The sequence below is a fragment of the Neophocaena asiaeorientalis genome, unplaced genomic scaffold (genome assembly GCF_003031525.2).
Source record: "Neophocaena asiaeorientalis asiaeorientalis breed wild unplaced genomic scaffold, Neophocaena_asiaeorientalis_V1.1 scaffold399, whole genome shotgun sequence".
Lineage (NCBI taxonomy): Eukaryota > Metazoa > Chordata > Mammalia > Artiodactyla > Phocoenidae > Neophocaena > Neophocaena asiaeorientalis.
In genome coordinates, this window is record NW_020173964.1 from 2443882 (window position 1) to 2462425 (window position 18544).

The 18544-nt window shown below is 36.5% G+C and overlaps 1 protein-coding gene across 4 annotated transcripts in view; it reads right to left on the reverse strand.

The window, feature by feature from the left end:
* The window catches only part of SREK1 (splicing regulatory glutamic acid and lysine rich protein 1), a 53060-nt gene that overhangs the window by 20380 nt on the left and 14136 nt on the right, over positions 1–18544 (reverse strand). For 3 of the 4 annotated variants that reach the window (XM_024753077.1, XM_024753076.1, XM_024753079.1), the window contains 6 exons: positions 10222–10386; positions 9899–10077; positions 8584–8714; positions 7597–7711; positions 2377–2496; positions 1628–2008 (listed from right to left, as the gene is read on the reverse strand). In XM_024753077.1, the coding sequence (XP_024608845.1) occupies positions 1628–2008; positions 2377–2496; positions 7597–7711; positions 8584–8714; positions 9899–10077; positions 10222–10386 (1091 nt within the window). The remainder of the gene's footprint in view (positions 1–1627; positions 2009–2376; positions 2497–7596; positions 7712–8583; positions 8715–9898; positions 10078–10221; positions 10387–18544) is intronic. The other variant, XM_024753078.1, reaches the window with a different exon arrangement.

The window sequence follows — 18544 nt, forward strand, 5'->3', positions numbered from 1 at the left end:
TGGCTCACGGGCCCAGCCGCTCCGCGGCATGTGGGATCTTCCTGGACCGGGGCACAAACCAGCATCCCCTGCATCGGCAGGTGGACTCTCAACCACTGCGCCACCAGGGAAGCCCCTTCTTTTTTTTTTTTTTTTTTTAACATCTTTATTGGGGTATAATTGCTTTACAATGGTGTGTTAGCTTCTGCTTTACAACAAAGTGAATCAGCTATACATATACATATGTTCCCATATGTCGGGAAGCCCCTTCTGACGCATTTTTTTAAAGCCAGTACCAAGTACTGGTTAAAGTCCTCAATTAATCTCTAAAGAGAGGAGAAGAGCTACTAGACTACCATACTTCTAACTAAAGTGCAGAGCAGATGGAAAATTTCCTCTGGTTTGGTTTCCTCATGTTTTAAAACCATGATAACAGTCTTCTCACAGGCTTACTGTGAAGATTAAATAAGATCAGTCATGAAAAACTCTGCTGAGACATAAAACCTGGCATATGGTAAAGCACTCAATAAATGCTTGCAATTATCTTCTATTAACTAGCCAAAGACTAGTATTAAGAATAAGCTGTTGGGCTTCCCAGGTGGCGCAGTGGTTGAAAGTCTGCCTGCCGATGCAGGGGACACGGGTTCGTGTCCCGGTTCGGGAAGATCCCACATGCCGCGGAGCGGCTGGGCCCGTGAACCATGGCCGCTGAGCCTGCGCGTCCGGAGCCTGTGCTCCGCAACGGGAGAGGCCACAGCAGTGAGAGGCCTGCTTACCGAGGAAAAAAAAAAAAAAAAAAAGAATAAGCTGTTAAAACACAAAGTTAAAAAATTTAGGAAATATATAGTCCATTGTCTCAGAAATTATGTTCTATGAAAAACCATTTTAAAATATCTTTAAAACTTGCAAAAATATATTTTTAAAGTATTTTTAAGATATAGTTTAACACAACTTAGGAACTTCCATTTATTTATAGTCACAATATCATCTGGAGCAACGGATGTAGATTGAGATAATCTTGAATTAAGGAAGGTCCTCATTTTGCTGATGTTACTATGGCAACCTGCTGCCACCTGGTGGCAGTGTACCTATTAATAAACAGTCCTAAGAAAAAAGCAAATCCTTAACAAATTAATAAATGAAAACCAAAATTTAAACGTCATGTATTCAACAAAGTAGAGCAGTAAAAATGAACTTAGATGACGAAAAGGACTAATACTGTAACTTTAGAAATAATTTTATATATTAAAATTTACCACATCATTCCAAAGAAATATAGACGCCTAAGAAGTCAATTTCTCTACATAAAAAAAACAAAAAACTTGCCCCTGCGATCCCACCCTCCAAGAAAATAATAAGCAGCAGCAACAGCAGCCACTGACACCACTGCCAGGTTAAAACAGTGGATTACAAAGGACAGTTAACTTTTCAAGTAATTCTGGCCAATATTCTCTCTTCCTCCTCATAGATTCAATACTGTAGCAATCCCTCTGCTAGAGAAATGTTCACTCTGCTATCAGAGGGAAATGTTCTGATGCTATTGTACTGATTCCACTTGTGCACAATTATCTTTTCCCCCCAGTTAAAATTTATGTTTTCATTTGTCATCAGTAAGCCCTTTGGTAAAAACTTTTAAGCATTATCAAACCTGCTGGAACTACGAGATCTTCTTGATGCATTGTAACTTCTGGGTGGTGTTCTGGACTTTTTATCCTTCTTTCTTTTCTCATCTATCTCTTTGGATCTGTCCTTTTCTCGTTCCTTTTCTTTGTCCTGTTCCTTCTCCTTCTCTTTGTCTCGTTCCTTTTCATGCTCTTTTTCCCGCTCTCTCTCTCTGTCCTTCTCCTTGTCTTTATCTCGGTCCTTTTCCCGTTCTTTATCCCGGTCTTTATCTTTGTTTTTACCCCGTTCCTTTTCTTTTTCACGTTCCTTTTCCCTGTCTCTCTCTTTTTCCCTTTCCTTTTCTCTATCTTTTTCTTTCACTCTTTCCTTTTCCTTGATTTTTTCTCGGTTGTCTTTCCTTTTGTCCCTTTAAAAACAAAAGTAAATAAATAAATTCACAACTAAAATAATTCTACTCCCCAACAAGGACCTCATTCTCTTTCCTCAACAATTATCAACACAAAACAATGTATAATAGCTGTAAGACATTACATATAAATTTCTAAATAATTTATGTGTACATGAAGCTGCTAAATGAAACAATTATCAGGCTGAATTTAGTCTGGAAATCACATGAGTCATACTAACCATCAGATTCAAATCAATGACAATCGATATTAAATCATTACTGAAACAATCAGAAAAAAGTTTAATTTCTTTCATTAAAAATTTAAACAACAGATTTTTAACATATGAGGTCATGAGAAAACTACCCTTAATTTCCAAAAAACTCACCGTGAACGCGAACGACTCCTTGACTTCCGCCTCTCCCTTGATTTGGAGCGTTTTTTATGAGGGCTCTTAGATCTACGTCTATCTTTTTGTCTTGAACGTGATCTATTATGGGATCTACTCCTAAAGAAAAACAAATTGTTAGAATATCAAAACTTATTCTTAGAATTTCAATTTATAAATATTTAAGATCTTTCAAATAAGAGAATTTAAAAACCAATCCTGACAGTATTTATCAATATTTTTAAATTCTTTATTACATAATGCTTCAAAATTAGATTATCTGACATAAATTTATTTATTGAAAACTTCACCAGACATTTCATTGTCCAGAACACAAAGACAGAAACAGAAAAAGAATTTATTTCCTATGTCAGACTTAAGTTGACAGTTTCAGGTGTGGCTTTCTTTTGCTAAATATTACATGGCTCAATTAGAACAGACAACTTCTCCCATGGTCCAAATTTTCATACCAAAAATTGTCTTTAACTCTTGACTTGCATGTAATATTCCTGCTTGTGGCTATAACTTATCTTTGACAGGGAGTAGTGGTTATATGGTTCAATGGTTTCTATAAATGACTGTGTGCTATTTGTCATAACACATACTAAGAAGAATGCATAGGGAAGCACAGTACTAATGATGGTGCTAGTGTGACAGGAAACCAAACATCTTACTCGTGAGTTAAAGCTAAATATAATCAAATGTTGAATTTGCAAAGCCTTGATTTTATTACCTAAACAAGGCTATTAAAAGAAACCTTTATTACTGGCATTCTTGGAGGAAAAATAACTGTTTTTTTAAATTCTGAAATTCTCTAGGCTCCTTTCCCAACTGAAATAATAGCTTATATAATGTGACATTTTTCATAATGAGGTATCCTAGGAACTATTTTTTTTTTTTTTTTCCCTAGGAACTATTTACTTAAATGTAACCAAATTGAAGGCATACAACTTAAACAACAAAGTGATGAGACTCACCGGCTTCGCAGTTAAACAATCTGGCTCTGACTCTCAGTTCTGCCACACAATAGCTGTGAGAACTCTGGCTAATCACTCAACCTCTCTAAGCCTGAGTTTCTTCATCTAAAAAGTGGAGTAAGAATCATACCTATACCTCCTAGAACTGTCATGAGAATTAAAACAGATGATATATGGAAAACTGCCCAACAGCTTTGAGTGCAGAATAAATGATTAAAAATCCTATCTCAATATCTGCATCATCATCATTATTAACAATTAACATAAATGAAAACTTTAAATTGTATCTCTATTTATTCCAAGGGGTCAAATGAACATCTACAAGTATGCCTTATATAATTAAAACTCATCTTGATAGTAATATCTTCATGAATTAAGTTAAAACAAATATCTATAAAATACATATAGTTAAATGCTTGTGCTATGCCATGAAACCAGAAGTCTCCAGACAATCCTCAATTAAGTAATGATCTTGTTCTTAAAACACATTTTTCAGTTAGTTAAAATCTGTTTTCCAACAGCTAATTTTCAACTGAACCACTCATCTATTATACACTTATCTTCATACCTCATTTTTAATATACGAAGATAATTCGTAGTTTGTTGAAACCTTTATCACTAATAACCTAAGAGACACAAGGGTCAAGTAGTAGCTATCAGGGGAAAACTTAAAAACTTATAACATTTTTAGTCCATTTACAGACATCCACATGAGGGTGATAATGTTTTAAAGGGCCTTTGCTTCTATGTACTTAATAAGTCTTAAGATTTCTTTTCTAGTTAACCTTGCTAAAAAAAAAAATAATAATTTTGTTTGCTTCAAACAGCACTTTCCAATCTTAATTAAATAAACTCCTTTAAGAAAATTAACCATAGCCATAACAAATAAAAGTTAATAATAAAAAAGCACTGACCACTTGGCTTCCCACCTTATCCTGTGGGTCCTCAGAGTTTGAAAGTCACTGCTCAAGAGTAATTATTGTATTTCAATTTTGACATTAAATACTTCATGTCTGTCTCACCCACTAGTTGCCTACAAGTTTTCTATTAGGAAAGCTAAAAGCTTCAAGTCAAGAGCAAATCTAATCCAACCAAAGATAAAGATTTGAGCTATCATTAGCAGCTGTCATTTTAACATGATGTACAAAATTGCATTTATAAGTTAAATTGTAAATAAAGAGCAACTTACCATTATGTTGCATCAAAGTTCATTTGTAAGTCAGCTGTTTCCCATTAAAATATTATAAAATGTCTTATAGTTCCTATGCTGGTCTGTAAAGGTTACTTAACTTTAAAATATAATAGAGTACTACTACCCACCTTTTCTAACACTGTCCCTATGAAAAAAACACATATAAACATTTGGACAGAGTGGAAACACATCTTCCCAGTTCTAGCCAAGGTCATAGTAACAAGTAACTATTTCCTCCCTCCTACAGAAAGAAGAAGGAACAGGGAAAAAGTCAGGGGAAAGTTCTAGAAGTATCAGAACACTAAGAAGGTGGGGCTTCAAGAACAAGGGCTCCTGCAACCCACACTCCTGCTAGGTCTAGTGGGTCAGAGCCAGAGCTGAGGGTATCCAATCCCACTAGAAGAGGAGGGGAAACCGAGAAATGCTTGCCATCCCCTACCGGTGGAGAGGGGGAGGGAGTTCCATAAGTCAAATGTTTTTGGGTGAGGAATTTCTTTCCTTTTCAACAAAACTCATCCTCTTTTTTATTTCTTTATGACCTTAGTAAAGGCTTCTTGTGTTTATATACACCATGTATAAAAACAGTATATGCTGACAAAAAAGACATACAGGCATACCTCAGAGTTATCGTGGGTTTGGTTCCAGACCACCGCAAAAAAGGGAGTATCACGATAAAGCGAGTCAGGAATTTTTTGGCTTCCCAATGCATATACAATTTATATTTACTCTATACTGTAGTGTATTAAGTGTGCAACAGCATTTTGTCTTAAAAAAAAACAATGTACATACCTTAATTAAAAATACTTTATTGCTAAAAAATGCTAATTGTCATCTGACAATGCAGGGCTGCCACAAACTTTCAATTTGTTAAAAAACCACAATATCTGTGAAGCACAATAAAGCAGAGTAAAATAAAACGAGGTGTGCCTGTGTGTATGGGCGTGTTTGGGTGTGCGCGCCAGCCAAGAACAATTAATTTCTAACGTTACATAATTAGATAGACCTCCATGAAATCACTCCCATGAATAAGAATAATTAACAAATTTCATTTTAGACAGAATAACCCTTCCTCCACTAACCCCTGGAAAGGGAAAATATCCCAATATACTGAAAACGATAAGAGTAAAAACCTTAGTTAAATTATTTGTCCCAACAGAGAAAGCTTCACAGAAATTATCAAGGAAAAAATGTTAATAATCAAATTTTGCTTTTTTTCTGCCTTAGAAAACCACTAAGGTATTAGATTTGGAGCATGGCTCTTATAACACAAAGTAAGATTTAAGTCATTGCTCTTTTTCTTCCTCAGAAAAGTTATTACTCTTCAGCTCAATTCTGTATTTTCTTGATCTCCTTTACCTTCACCACCCTGTTGACCTATAGAAATATCCATAATCTAGTACCACTGATTCTATACCACTTTCCTTCTCCAATTCTGGCTTTGCTACACTGTCTTATTCCTTGTACATGAAACAACTTCCTTCCCTTGGACATGAATTTGCCTTACTGTAAGGCTTTGGATAGAGATAGAGATTAAAACCATATTCCAAAAGGAATTCTGCAAGTAATAGTAGAGACGTATACACGAGTAGAGAGCTGAAGTATAGTTTGCTAGAGTCTAATTAAGAATATCTGCAACTAGGGATTATCATACTAAGTGAAGTCAGTCAGAAAGAGATGACGAATACTATATGATATCGCATGTGGAATCTAAAATATGATACAAATGAACCTATCTATGAAACAGAAACAAAATCAGGGACATAGAGAATAGACTGCTGGTTGCCAAGGGGGAGGGGGATGGGAGAGGGGAGATGTGAGAGTTTGGGATTAGCAGATGCAAACTGGTATACATAGAATGGATAAACAAGGTCCTACTGTATAGCACAGGGAACTACATTCAGTATCCTGTGATAAACCATAATGGAAAAGAATATGAAAAAGAACATATATATATGTATAACTGAGTAACTCTGCTGTACAACATTGTAATTCAAGTATACTTCAATAAAAAATAAATTAAAAAAAAGAAGATCGTATTTTCCTATCTCATTACCTCAATCTCCTTGATTAGCACAGAAAATCAAGACTAAACTGAGCCTGCTGGTGAGGTTCAACATAGGGCATACTGGTTCCTTTTTTCCCTCCCCTCAAATCCTCCTCCTTCTCTAATACTCCCAACAAACATGCACACTCACACGCACACACACTTTTCTCTGCCTCTTCTCTTTAGAGAGTATGCGTATGTATGCACATGTAACATGCAATTAGGATCCACTGCATACATGTTCACATTTCAGCAACAGCCCCCTTCACATCTTAAAGAAGACAATAAAACTTATTTTAGACATGACTCTTAGGTTACTTCCAATCAAGATGGTGTTGCAAGTTTATATCTTGAGATCCCCTTTGCACCAAACACAAAAGATTTTAAAAGAACTTCAAAATGACAAAGCCACGCTCAAAAATAAGATAAACAGAACAGAAATAGAGCTTAAGCACAACAGTTGCAATTAAAGCTGCAAGTTACTCCTATGTTTCAGGTCCCAAGGTGGGTGGAAGAGGCTCTGAGGCTCTTATCACCAAGAGTACAAAGACTTAAAGTACCCCACTTGACGCACAGTATTGGAGAAGGGTAACTACTTGAAATCAAGATCTGGGGTGGTGCTCCCCAGACCTTGAGGAAAGTGGGGGAAGAAAAAAACAAAAAAGCTGCAACAACTTCAGCAATATTTTCAGCATCAGATGTTCCCCTTATGAAGAATGAAAAACTTCTGCCAGTTCTGTATAGAGACTAGTTTACTCTTAGAAAAATCAGGAATAGAACATCTTAAGATAGAAAACCAACTTTAAAAATTAGTTGAAATTATATATGAATTACATAAAACTTCATTCTTTAGCATTACAATTAAAGCAGTATCTAATGGTAACCATACTCCCTGGTGAACACCAGTGAAATTTCTACACTCTGATACTTGGACAAAAACTCAGAAAATCTTAATCACTGTAAATACAAAACCGAAAAAATTTAAATATGACAGTAGAAATTCTCACCTGTGTTTTGACTGTGATCTTTTCCTTCTAGAACGGGATTTTGAGCTAGACCTGGATTTTGAACGAGTGTGGGAACGAGATCGACCGCCTTTTCTTTCATTGTTCTTTCCAGACTCTGGGAGGAAAAAACCACTTTGCAGTGTAAGCTCAGAACAATTAAAGATCCCAGTTAATAATCAGGCACAAGTGGAATGTACCACATATAGTGCAAGGGGCCTACTCTCTGTACATCCTCCTCCTGTGCAATTATCCTTCAGAAACATCCAAGAAAGTCATTGCATAAACTCGTTGAGTGCAGCCACCCTGCAGCAGTACATATAAACCAGATGATTATAAACAGCTGTTCGTAGTATTTTGTTGCTGCCATAATGTACGATTATAACATGTCTGTAATTCCTATGACAGTGATTTTAAATCCTTTTTCCATTTATTTTCCTAGAATTGAAGCTTAAATTCTAATTTAGAAAATTTGCTCAAATGTAAAAAACCATCTAGACATTTTTAGGTTGGATTTCTAATTTTAGTTAGCAACACAAAAGTTTGAAAGGGTGTTCCTTTACCATGCTAAAACAGACTCTGTAGTTTTCCTAACTCATGGGCTCTCTTTTCTATTTTTAAAATTAAAACTTTGAAGGAAAAGTGAATCTGCTTAATCATAACATTTAAAATATTTATTCTTGTCTTTAGCCTCACAATAATATTTACACTTTGTTTAAGCAAATCAGTTCTGCGTACTGATTTTGCTATTAAAATATAAAGAAGTGATTAACTCAAGCTAATGTACCTCAATTCAGTATCATGGAAAAAGATATTTGTGCTAAATAGTTCTTCAACCTTTAACACTAGTTAAGTCACTTACTCTTTCTTGAGTTTCAGTCTTCTTGTTTGTAAAATGAAGGGACTGAACAGATAATTTCTAAAATTCCTTCCAGTTCTAAGATTCTATGATCTTCAACTATGACCTATGTAACAACGCTATGGCCTTACCTGGTTCGATAGCTGCTGAGATAAAGGACTGAGCCTCTCGCACTCGCTTCATTACTTCTTCTAACTCCTTAGCTGCAGCCTGAGGTGTCATCTCAGGGGGTTTTACTATTGCATTGTTGGAGTGATTTATTCTAAATTAAAAATATTAGCATATCACAAATACACACCATATTTTACAAAACATGAAACAACTAATTGTTTATATGATACAGATATTTACAAATCTGAGGACATCTCAAAAGCACATTTAGAATAATATAGCTAAATACAGAATAACCAAAACCAACCTCAAAACCATGATTTATCTCATTCCCATCTGCCATCATCTCTTGCTAACAAAGGCAAAAAGCAAGGGAAAAAAAGAAAAACTAGCTAACTTCTTTAACAACCTAAATAGGCCAGGACAACCGTGTCTTCTCACAGCTTAGAGTTATAAATAAATTAAAATGGTGACACCAATATTAAAATGAATCACTTGTAAGATTATAAAATGTTGTTGATAACCTCTGCACCCTGGGAGGATGAACGGGAACCTATATATCATGTGCGCCACTTTAATCCACCCTGGACCACGGCCTAGTCATACAGCTTCAAATATGGGAGGAGTCTGATAAAACTCTTCCTTTACGGGTAACAGTGGTTTCTCTGATGCACATAAATGAATTTGGTGTGTCTCCCTTCACCATGGTGAAAACACAGCATTCACTAAGAACAGTTTCTTATCCCTTAATAGCAGACTCCTGATCAAACTGTATAATTAAGGCAATTATCTACAGAATTCAGATAAAATTGGTGCCTCAATAATGTGCATGAAATAGAATTTCTGGTCTTGAGTACCTGAAAGGCTACATCAACTTTTCATTTTGCAAACAAGGATGTGAGCAAACCTTAAAATGTATAATTTAAAACATTTCTGGGTACTTTCTTCCTGAAATTTTGGATTTACCAAAATTCTTATTATTATAGTACTGTAAGTTCTACCCATATGTTAAACTGCCCATTAGTCTAGTGTAATAATGCAAAACCAACCTAACTTGTTAAAGCTTATGGAAAAAGACCTACAATCAATATGTACGGTATAAAAATGTTAACGTTAAATTAGACCTTATGAAATAGAAAATAAGATGCCTTCAAATGTAACTTTAATTTAAAGGCTAAAATGGTAAATATCTCATGTGTTTCATTTATACTTAACACAAAGTCTTCCTTTCCACAAATTGCCAATTACTATTAAAAAGAAAAAAAAAACTGCATTACATCAAAACCACAAAATTTTTTCAAAATCATTAAAATTTCTTTGTTTAGTGTTTCTTACTTCAGTGGCCTGTCTCCAAACATAACTCCATTAAAAGCAAGGGCCCTTGGTACAGAATTTTGGTCTGCAAATTCCACAAAAGCAAACCGAGTCGGCTGAGTCTCATCACCTGCCATCCGCACAAATTTCACTTCTCCAACTTGTTTAAAAAATTCAAGTAGCTGATCAGCTGTTGTTGTCTGAAGAAACAAAGTAACACTTTAATAAAGTATATTCTTCTTTAAAAAAATTCAGGTAAATACTACTTTATCAATTGATATGATTTTTAATAAAGGGAAAGGAATAAGAGGTCCCACCACTCAATTTCTTCTTATATTAGTTACCTGGGAATTCAAATTGCCAACATAGACTGTTCTCCTAATTTCATCAATTTTGGAAGGATCCACATTTCCCATAAGTGGTGGCTGTGGTATCTCTCCAAGTGTTGCAATATTGGGGTCTAGTGCTGCTGCTGGTATAGCTCCCAAACTGCTAAGGGAAACACCCAGCTATAAAAAAATTAAAAAAAAAACAGAGCAGATATTTTCTATTAGTGTCAAAAATTACCATTCTCTAATCTTGAAGAATATTGATCAACTCAGTAAGAATGGGAAGAGACTAGGGACTCCTAATTTAAGCCAGGTATGTATCTGAATTATTCAGAGTAAGGTCACAGTAGTTTTCAATGTAATTAGAAATACAACATATTTCTTAACTATCTGGGTATTTTAATTACTTCTAACCTTGACACTAAAAACAAACAGTCCATTCTCATTATCTGTAGTACTTATGTCCAATAAAGTTTGCCATGAAGACTGAATTATTAAATACTGAAATCGCCGCTCCTAGGGAAAAAACACAGGGCTAGGTTCCTATGAGCCTCTTTATCACTTTCATCAAGTGATAAATATATGACCTTGTTTTATGTGTGCTTCTGTTTAAAAATACCTTAGCTAATATATATTATTGATTCATTAACATTAAACTCATGACCAGCAGCATGATCAACTCATGCCTGAATGAACCTTATCTTACATAAGAATTTTCTCTGTAAGGTACATCACAGGCTTCCAACACTTAGGAATACTAGACAGAACTTTAGCACTATGCTGGGGGCCAATTTAAAGAGCAAAACGACCAACATAAAGCACAAAAATGCAAAAATCATGACACTCGACACACCACACACAAAAAAGTTATTTACACCATTAGAGCTGAAATAAGAAGGCAGAGCGTTGCTCTGTTTGAACTCATCTGGGAATGAACTTATCAAGCAACTCAATTTTCTCCTCATTCTATTTGTGTTGAATAACCACAAAAGCACCACAAGTACTGATTTTGAGATTTCAAATAAATTTTAGCTAGTATGTGAATTCACAATACAGAATTCACAAATAATGAGAATCAACTGTACCTCGGGCATTCAACAACACTGTGAATTCCTAATACTTAACAATAATCAAAGCACCTAATTTTTGCTAGGTTATTAACTCAATTCTCAGAACAGCCCTAAGAGATAGATATTACTATTACACCAATTTCACAGATAAAGACAAAGTCTTACAGAAAATAATTTTCCCAAATATACTCAGCTAACACATGGTAAAACCAGGGTACCAGCATGCACAGACTAAAATTAAAACAGGGACAAAGTTTACCTAAGAAAAGAAACCTAAAATATTAAACCCTTACTTATACTATGGTAGGAAAAAGATAAAAACCTTTGAATGATCTTTCATAACATTACTAAAATCAGTTTTTAGTTTAAGCATTAAGAAACACATTTTTAATGTGAATTTAAACTTGAAAAGATCTCAGAATTTGAAAATGAAAAATTTTGCAGAATTCACAAGACTTTTCAAGGAAAAAATAACCTGCAACTTTCATTTCCACTTTTGCAATTTAAGTCAAATAAGTAAACTGACTATATATTGTTATATTGTTGCAAAGCTACTAAAATTTAACAAATGTTAATAACACTTCCTAATGGTGAAAATACTAGTTTATGAAAGAGTGTCACTTATGCTTACCATAGCAACCCATGTGTGATCGTTTCAAAACATGTCAAATCAAGTTTTACCTCCGCTTAAAACCCTTTACAATAAAATTCAAACTTCCTTCTGTGGCCTAAATAGCCCTACACCATCAGTGCCCTATCTATCCCTCCAATCTCAAAACACCTACTACCCTGCTGCCCCCCCACCCCGCCACCCTGCCTTCACAACCATTCTGCACCTGGAACACACAAGTTTTTCTCACTTTAGGGTTTCTCACTTGGCATTCCTTCGGCCGTAGAAAGCTCTTCCCCTAGCTTCTGCTGGCTGAATCCTTCAACCGCCAGGTCAATCACCCTCTCCAGGAGGCTTTCCCTCACCTTACATACAGCCTCATTTACTCTCTACTACACCACTCTGGTTTTTTTCCTTCATAGTATTTATTACAATCTGTGGTATCTTGCTACTAACAGATCTTATATTTTTTGCTGTCACCATTTCAAGTTACCATAATGTTGTAGAAAATACCTTAGTTCAAAACAGGTGAATGGCCTAGCCTCCCTCCACATGTTGCGTCTAATCACACTCCTTTTTCCCCTACCATGTCTTTGATAGTCTAACATTCACAGATGATTGAGGGTCATACCTTAAATTTTTTTCTACTGTGCAAGAGAATTATTATATACAATTAAGCTAAATCACAAATATGAGTCTTATTATTTCTCAGTTTTGCATGGATTTAAAACAGGCCTTTCCTAGTATTCCCAGCTGTCAATCCCTTTGACCTACAAATTTCTTCACTGGGACATACAATTATAGATCTCTAATGGGCCTTTCCAAATCATCTAATCCAACTCCTTTGTTTCTCAAATTTAAAGATCATTCAGTCCTGTTTTTAGAAACTTTTCCTGTCTCTCTCTCTCTCTTCTTTGCACTATACCATTCTTCGACACTTGCGTCATTTAACATGGTAATCACCAATCACATATGGCTATTTGAATTTTAATTAAAATTCAGTGCCTCAGTCACACTAGCCACATTCCAAGTGCTCAAGAGCCACATGTTGCTAGTGGCTTCTACACTAGACAGCAGAGATACAGACATCTCCATCATAGCACAAATTCTACTGAATCTGGCTGCACTATAACAAAAAACGACCCTTCTTTAGATTAGCCTATTTTCTAGCCCTGGTCTAAAGGACCTAAATACTTAAGTTGCCCTTTCAGTGTCTGAGGGGGTAAAGATGACCTGACTCCTGATATAAAACTTTTGCCTTCTGACATAGAAACCTTGGCCTCCCTGGAGATGTGATTTTTAAATAGAAAGAAACCTCATGAAAGGTTTCACTCTTATGAAAGAGTAAAACTTTTCAATGTCTGGAAAGAAATGTTCTAAGCAGAGGATAAATAAGTACAACAGCCCTGAGACAGAAATTTGTTTGGCATATCCAAAAATCAACAAAGCCAATAAGACTGAAATAGAGGGGAGCCAGGAAAACAAGTAGGAAAAAAAAGGTCAGAGAGGTAGCTAGGAGCCAAATCACGGGCCACCTTTCCCCTGTTTTCTACCTAAAATTATTCTTCATGAATTAAGCTTTATAAAAATACATATCTTGGGCTTCCCTGGTGGCGCAGTGGTTGAGAGTCCACCTGCCGATGCAGGGGACGCGGGTTCGTGCCCCGGTCCAGGAGGATCCCACGTACCGCGGAGCGGCTAGGTCCGTGAGCCATGGCCGCTGAGCCTGCGCGTCCGGAGTCTGTGCTCCGCAACAGGAGAGGCCACAACAGTGAGAGGCCCGCGTACCGCAAAAACAAAAAACAAAAAAAACGTATCTACAGCTGAATTAAAAGGAATCATTTCCCCTCACGGCAACAAATTAAATAATAAAAACTTTCTCTTCTTGATAAATAAAACCTAAAAAGTTTCAAGATAGCAAGACAATACTTTCTGAGGAGGGGGGGGAAAAAAGATGATGATCCAGGAATTAATCTTAAAATATACCAAAACATACCCAAAATAAAATTTTTAGAAAGCCCAATTCAAATGATCAAATGTTAAATTAAAAACCATTTACAGATCAGGTCCTTCCAGATGGTGGAGGAATAAGCCCTGGAGATCACCTTCCTACCCACAAATACATCAAAAATAAATTTACATGTGGAACAACTCCTACAGAACACCTACTAAATGCTGGCAGAACACCTCGCACTTCCCAAAAGACAAGAGACTCCGCACATACCAGGCCATGTGGCTGACAGGGTGCTCTGACCAGGTTTCAGGCCTGAGCCTCTGAGATGGGAGCGCCGTGCTCAGGACACTGGACCACTTTCACCTCCCAGCCCTATGTGCCATCAATCGGTGAGAGGTCTCCCAGAGATCTCTCTCAACGCTAAGACCCAGCTCCACTTAACTACAAGCAAACTCCAGTTCTGGACATCCTATGCAAAACAACTAGCAAGACAGGAACACAACCCAACTCATTAGCAGAGAGGCTGCCTAAAATCAGAAGTTCACAGACACCCCAAAACACAATACCAGATACAGTCCTGCCCACCAGAAAGAAAAGACCCAGCCTCATCCTCCAGAACACAGGCACCACTCCCCTCCACCAGGAAGCCTACACAACCCACTGAACCAACCTTACCCACTGGGGGCAGACACCAAAAACAACAGGAACTACAAACCTGCAGCCTGCAAAAAGGAGACCCAAACACAGTAAGTTAAACAAAATGAGAAGACAGAGAAATACATAGCAGATGAAGGAGCAAGGTAAAAACCCACCAGACCTAACAAATGAAGAGGAAATAAGCAGTCTACCTGAAAAAGAATTCAGAATAATGATAGTAAAGATGATCCAAAATTTTGGAAATAGAATGGAGAAAATACAAGAAACATTTAAAAAGAACCTAGAATAAACAAACAAACAATGATGAACAACACAATAAGTGAAATTAAAAATTCTCTAGAAGGAATCGACAGTGGAATAATTGAGGCAGAAGAACAGGTAAGTGGCCTGGAGGATAAAATAGCGGAAATAACTACCGCACAGCAGAATAAAGAAAAAAGAATGAAAAGAATTGAGGACAGTCTCAGAGACCTCTGGGACAACATTAAACACACCAACATTCGAATTATAGGGGCCACAGAAGAAGAAGAGAAAAAGAAAGGGACTGAGAAAATATTTGAAGAGATAATAGTCAAAAATTTCCCTAATATGGGAAAGGAAAGAGTCAATCAAGTCCAGGAAGCACAGAGTCCCATACAGGAAAACCCAAGGAGAAACACGTCAAGACACATATTAATCAAACTATCAAAAATTAAATACAAGGAAAAAATATTAAAAGTAGCAAGGGAAAATCAACAATTAACATACAAAGGAATCCCCGTAAGGTTAACAGCTGATCTTTTGGCAAAACTCTAGTAGCCAGAAGGGAGTGGCAGGACATATTTAATGAAAGGGAAAAACCTACAACCAAGATTACTCTACCCAGCAAGGATCTCATTCAGATTCGACAGAGAAATTAAAAACCTTACGGACAAGCAAAAGCTAAGAGAATTCAGCACCACCAAACCAGCTTTACAACAAATGCTAAAAGAACTTCTCTAGGCAGGAAACACAAGAGAAGGAAAAGCCCTACAATAAAAAACCCAAAACAATTAAGAGAATGGTAACAGGAACATACATATTGATAATTACCTTGAATGTAAAATGGCTTAAATACTACAACCAAAAGACACAGACTGGCTGAATGGGTACAAAAACAAGACCCATGGGCTTCCCTGGTGGCGCAGTGGTTGGGAGTCCGCCTGCCGATGCAGGGGACACGGGTTCGTGCCCCGGTCCGAGAAGGTCCCACATGCCGCGGAGCGGCTGGGCCCGTGAGCCATGGCCGATAAGCCTGCACCTCCGGAGCCTGTGCTCCTCAATAGGAGGGGCCACAGCAGTGAGAGGCCCGCGTACCACAAAAAAAAAAAAAAAAAAAATCTTCAAATAAACAAAAGCCCAGGACCAGATGGTTTCACACATGAATTCTATCAAATATTTAGAGACACGCCAACACCTATCCTTCTCAAACTCTTCCAAAAATAGGAGAGGGAAGAACACTCCCAAACTCATTCTATGAGGCCACCATGACCCTGATACCAAAACCAGACTAAAATGTCACAAAAAAAGAGAAATACAGGTCAATATCACTGATGAACATAGTTGCAAAAATCCTCAACAAAATACTAGCAAACAGAATCCAACAGCACATTAAAAGGATCATACACCACAATCAAGTGGGGTTTATCCGAGGAATGCAAGGATTCTTCAATATATGCAAATCAATCAATGTGATAAACCATATAAACAAACTGAAGGATAAAAACCATATGATCATCTCAACAGGTGCAGAAAAAGCTTTCAACATAATTCAACACCCATTTAGGATAAAAACCCTCCAGAAAGTAGGCATAGAGGGAACTTACCTCAATATAATAAAGGCCATATATAACAAACCAGCCAACAACACTCTCAATGGTGAAAAACTGAAACCATTTCCACTAAGATCAGGAACAAGACATGGTTGCCCACTCTAACCACTATTATTCAACATAATTTTGGAAGTTATAGCCATGGCAATCAGAGAAGAAAACGAAATAAAAGGAATCTAAATTGGAAAAGAAGTAAAACTGTCACTGTTTGCAAATGACATGATACTATATAGAGAATCCTAAAGATGCTACCAGAAAACTACTAGAGCTAATCAATGAATTTGGTAAAGTAGCAGGGTACAAAATTAATGCACAGAAATCTCTTGCATTCCTATACACTAATGATGAAAAATCTGAAAGAGAAATTAAGGAATCACTCCCATTTACCACTGCAACAAAAAGAATAAAATACCTAGGAATAAACCTACCTAAGGAGACAAAATACCTGTATGCAGAAAACTATAAGACACTGATGAAAGAAATTAAAGATGATACAAACAAATGGAGAGATATACCATGTTCTTGGATTGGAAGAATCAACATTGTGAAAATGACTATACTACCCAAAGCAATCCATAGATTCAATGCAATCCCTATCAAACTACCAATGGCATTTTTCACAGACTAGAACAAAAAATTTCACAATTTGTATGGAAACACAAAAGACCCCGAAAAGCCAAAGCAATCTTGAGAAAGAAAAACAGAGCTGGAGGAATCGGGCTCCCTGACTTCAGGCTATACTACAAAGTTACAGTAATCAAGACAGTATACTACTGGCACAAAAACAGAAATATAGATCAACAGAACAGGACAGAAAGCGCAGAGCTAAACCCACACACATATGGTCACCTTATCTTTCACTGGACAGCTACATGTAAAAGAATGAAATTAGAACACTCCCTAACACCATACACAAAAATAAACTCAAAATGGATTAAACACCTAAATGTTAAGGACAGTCACTATAAAACTCTTAGAGGAAAACATAGGCAGAACCTTCTATGACATAAATCACAACAAGATGACTTTTGACCCACCTCCTAGAGAAATGGAAATAAAAACAAAAATAAACAAACAGGACCTAATGAAACTTAAAAAGTTTTTGCACAGCAAAGGAAACCAAAACAAGACAACAAGACAACCCTCAAAATGGGAGAAAATATTTGCAAACAAAGCCACTGACAAAGGATTAATCTCCAAAATATACAAGCAGCTTATGCAGCTCAATATCAAAAAAACAAACAACCCAAACCAAAAATGGGCAGAAGACCTAAATAGACATTTCTCCAAAGAAGATATACAGATTGCCAACAAACCGAAAAACAAATACTGTATGCTTACACATATATAGGGAATCTAAAAAAAAAAAAGGTTCTGTAGAACCTAGGGGCAGGACAGGAATAAAGCATTCGTAGATAATGGAGGACACGGGGAGGGGGAAGGGTAAGCTAGGACGAAGTGAGAGAGTGGCACTGACATATATACACTACCAAATGTAAAACAGACAGCTAGTGGGAAGCAGAAGCATAGCACAGGGAGATCAGCTCCGTGCTTTGTGACCACCTAGAGGGGTAGGATAGGGAAGGTGGGAGGGAGACGCGGGAGGGGATATGGGGATATATGTATACGTATAGCTGATTCAGCAGAAACTAACACAACTTTGTTATATGGCAGAAACTAACACAACATTGTAAAGCAATTATACTCCAATAAAGATATTAAAATAAAATAAAAAATAAAAGGCATCTTCCTCCCATGGATCACAATACAGGTCTCCAGCAGAACAGTGTCATGTGAAAATCCTAAAATTTTGCACTTCCAAGTTTCAAAAACCACTTTTATAACTTGGATAAACTATAATCATAAAGTTTACTGGTTCACTCCCTAAGAACCCAGTACCAAAAAGTAAAACACAGCTTTCAATTAATGTGAGTTCTGTATTTGTCTTGGATTTATTTTTGAAGAAAAATGACTCTTATTTAAAATAAATGACCAGAATCTTTTATATAAACCAAGAACCCAGTAACAGCAAATCTGTTTTTGACACCACTTGGAAATCACAAATGAGGCATTAAATTACTATTTAATTCTGCTAATGAAAAATATTTTTGCCATGTTTTTACCATGTTACATTTTCTCAGTATCAGACAAATGCTTCTCTGAGATATTTTTCCCATTACCAACGGTGTAAATCATT